General features: G+C 40.0%; 1 protein-coding gene across 3 annotated transcripts in view; it reads right to left on the reverse strand.

Moving 5' to 3' along the window:
• The window catches only part of tmem198aa (transmembrane protein 198aa), a 39,404-nt gene that overhangs the window by 13,165 nt on the left and 22,561 nt on the right, over positions 1–3,678 (reverse strand). For all 3 annotated transcript variants that reach the window (XM_005723299.1, XM_013908322.1, XM_005723300.1), the window contains exons 3-5: positions 2,724–2,962; positions 1,961–2,173; positions 1,349–1,472 (exon numbers count right to left, since the gene is read on the reverse strand). In XM_005723299.1, the coding sequence (XP_005723356.1) occupies positions 1,349–1,472; positions 1,961–2,173; positions 2,724–2,962 (576 nt within the window). The remainder of the gene's footprint in view (positions 1–1,348; positions 1,473–1,960; positions 2,174–2,723; positions 2,963–3,678) is intronic.

Below are 3,678 nucleotides of genomic sequence, written 5' to 3' on the forward strand. Positions count from 1 at the left end.
GTTTAAGCACCAGCACCGTTTCAAAAGTATCGGTTTGGTACTGGTATCGGATAAAACCTAAACGATACCCATCCCTAGCCATGACTAGTGAGAGAAGGCAACATCCACTGAAGGGTTGTCTTATATGTTTACAGAGATCTGAATTACTCTTTTATTTCATGGTAAACAAATCCACTTCTTCCTTCTCAGATTTGTCCAAAAACATCTACACAATGTATAGAAATCAAATTCCCTTTAATGTGTGAGAGACATCAAGTCTCCTGCAAGGATCTGTACTTCCATGATGTGAACCACTCTGATGAACAGCGTGAGATTTTGAGGCTGCAGCAGCAGGCTACTGGCTATTTCAAACAAGCCTACTGTGTATACAATGCACACTGCTGCCATCATGTTGTCTGTTCGTACTACAATATGTCTGGTTTTTCAGTAGAGGGGATCTAAGTATTTTAAAACTCTAACATCTGTAGACAGCTACTGAAAGTTTTTGTGGAGAGAATGATACTTCCAACAATTTCTTCAAGAGCTTGAAAATAGCAAATACTTCATGACTTGGAGAGATATTCTGATTTCCATATACTCATATACACAACTCATATATGTAGTTCTCTTAAACAGGATTCCTTGATGACAGTCAAACATGGCATTTTCCGAAATGCCATGTATGACTGCAGATGAGAGAGATGAACACTCTGCATTCATCTTACATATTATACTAATCTCTGAGAATCCACATACGTAATTATGTCACCTAATGGTTTACAACATTTTAAAATCTCTGAAAAGTTATAAACCTTTCAGAAGTTTCTAAATAAATCTCTTGAACAAGCTCAAGTTTACCAAGGCAAGACTAACATAGTGTCGCAGATCAAAACGCCAGTGCCAAACCAACATCTGTGACGTCCGCCTTTGTTGGTGATTACATGCTGTGACAATGGATAGTATATTATTCACTTAAAAATTATTTTATATAACCTACTGCCTCATCACCCCCAACTGGTCGGGATAGATAGCTGCCCTTCCTTGGGCCTGGTTCTCTGAAGGTTCCTTCCTGTTAAAAGGGTTTTTTCCTTCCCACTGTTGCCAAGTGCTTGCTCAAAGGGTCATTTGGTTGTTGTGGTTTGTCTCTATTGTTGTAGTGTCTTTATCTTATAATATAAAGTGCTTTTAGGTGACTGTTGTTGTGATTTGGTGCTATATAAATAAAAAAAGCTTTGAGGACAACAAAATGAATAACAAACTTAAACTTGGCCGAAAATTCCTCTGGCAAGATGCAAAAAACCACAAACATTGAAATAGGTTCTCAGTCTGCTCTGGTGAGTTTAGTTGTGTATAAAGCAATAACACTCACCCTCTGTGTGAGAAAATCCCTCTGCAGTGACTTTCCACTGAATCAGCACTCCGAGGAGTGCCAGGACAGGCCACACCCCCATGATCACCCAAGTAAACCAGCACACTGGCTTCTTGGGATCCACCTGCAAAAAATACAGTTCCAGTGTCAGTTATATCCTTAACTGCTGATCAGTTAAAGAATTTATCTTCTCCAGTTCCTCCCAATTTTAATGATTTTTTTCTGTAAGCTTTTTCTTGCCAAGTGCCTGAGCACAGAGGGTGTGCAGACTTAGTGCAAGTCTTTAAGCCAGCTGAAGCAATTATTTGATATATGCTCTATAAATATAATTGATATGACCTGGCAAGGCCTTTATCGACATTCCGCACTTGGAGAAAAGTATTTGTAGTCCTGTTTCTACTAACAAAAAGAACACACCCTTTTTCAAAATATGTTTTACATCTCCTTTTAGTCTGACACACATATCACTGGAATATGTGTTTCAGAATATGGACTATGTCAGAATTACATATTCCATAACAAACAAGTTTTTTTAATAACTTTTATAATATCTGTCTTTCTCACAAACATGTACTCGGAAAGATGCACAGAAGCATACCCTGATGTTCTTACCTTGAGTCTCTCATAAACGTAGTGTACCAAAGCGAACAGCTCTATAAAATAATCCACGGTTACGGTTATGATGGCAGAGCCAAATGTGGCAGTGGAGAGGGTGACAAAGCAGCGCTGCCACTGTAGTGTGAGGACAGCAAATAGTGTCCCAGAACCCAAGAGAATACCCAGAGGAACCCACACTGTTCTGGGGTGGTAGAACTCCTCCATGACCTAAGAGAGACAGGAAAAGTGTTCCATTTTGCTTTTTTGTATGTGAATCAATTTGGGATCATAATCTAAATGCTATTTCAGAGTTAAGAAAAAAAATAACCCTACAATTGTACAATTTTACAAAACCTACATTTCCTCAAAACTCACTGCAGAAGTGGCACATGGACAAATATAAACCTCTAAATTTTGGTGCTGAGATTGCAATGAAACAACTGGGCACATTTTCATGAAACTTGTTGGAGGGGAGAATCATGGGAAAAATAACCCAGGACATTTTTGTGTGGATTGTTCCAGGAAAATATCTAAACATGCATGATGGATTTGTTGACAATGTCATGTTTTCATGTATAGTTTATTTTACAAAAATTACAGATACATAGTAATGGCATGCAGTTAATTTATACACCTTTACTCTATAGACAATGAAAACTACTTTCTTATCCTTAGCTCCAGTGTTATTCATGCAATATAAGTAATACTGATATATCAAATGCATGTATTGTTTAATAATTTGGCTTACACACATAATTCTTAAAAATAGGCAAATTACCACCAGTGATGCAACTCCAACCAGCAGGCCCAGCAGCAGGCCCACCATGAACAGCCCCACACTGCGAACCAGCATCGTCACCAGACCACACAGGGTCCCGATGCCCAGGCCGATGCCCACGGACGCCTCCACACTCAGCTGAGTGTCCATCACCCTCTCCTTATAGCATAGCATGAAGATGACCACAGAGCCAAACATTAGGCCTGTTAGAAACAACACGGCCTTGAAGCATCGATAGCCTGGAGGACAGATGGAAAATAAACCAATGTGAAGATATGACCAGCATACAAATGCATAAAATCTACACACAAGCCTGAGGGGAAAAAACACAGAATTTAAACACATCAAAGTGACAAGATGAGACACAAAAAGCAACAGTACAGTTCAACTTCAGGGGTCTTCAGTTTGAAACTATGGAGCACGTGTAGTGCACATCAATGAAGTGTGAGCAATCTGAAAACAGCAGCAGAAGAGGTCCAGAGATGCATGAAATTCCATCTCGTCAGGTTTTCTTACAAAACTCAAGGTTTTAGTTTAATTAAGTCTACAATTTCCCTTTTTAAACTGAAATCTGGTATCCTATACTTGAGTCAAAAAGACATGTCCAATTATGATTACATTAATTTAATATTTCTGTGAGTGAGACTCAAGAGAAATACAAATAGAAAATGCAGCACCTCCAAATCTGAGGCCATGGTCCTCGGCCAGAAAAGGGTAGAGTGCCCACTCCCGGGTCAAGCAGGGATGAGTTCCTGCCCCAAGTGGAGGAGTTTGAGTATCTCGGGGTCTTGTTCATGAGTGACGGGAGAAGGGAGCGGGAGATCAACAGATGGATTGGTGTGGCGGCCGCAGTGATGTGGATGCTGTACCGGTCTGTCTTGGTGAAAAAATAGCTGAGTGTAAAAGCGAAGCTCTCAATTTACCGGTCGATCTACGTCCCTACCCTCACCTATGG

This window comes from Pundamilia nyererei, unplaced genomic scaffold, assembly GCF_000239375.1.
Source record: "Pundamilia nyererei isolate P.nyererei 1_Seehausen unplaced genomic scaffold, PunNye1.0 scaffold00009, whole genome shotgun sequence".
Taxonomy (NCBI): Eukaryota; Metazoa; Chordata; class Actinopteri; order Cichliformes; family Cichlidae; genus Pundamilia; species Pundamilia nyererei.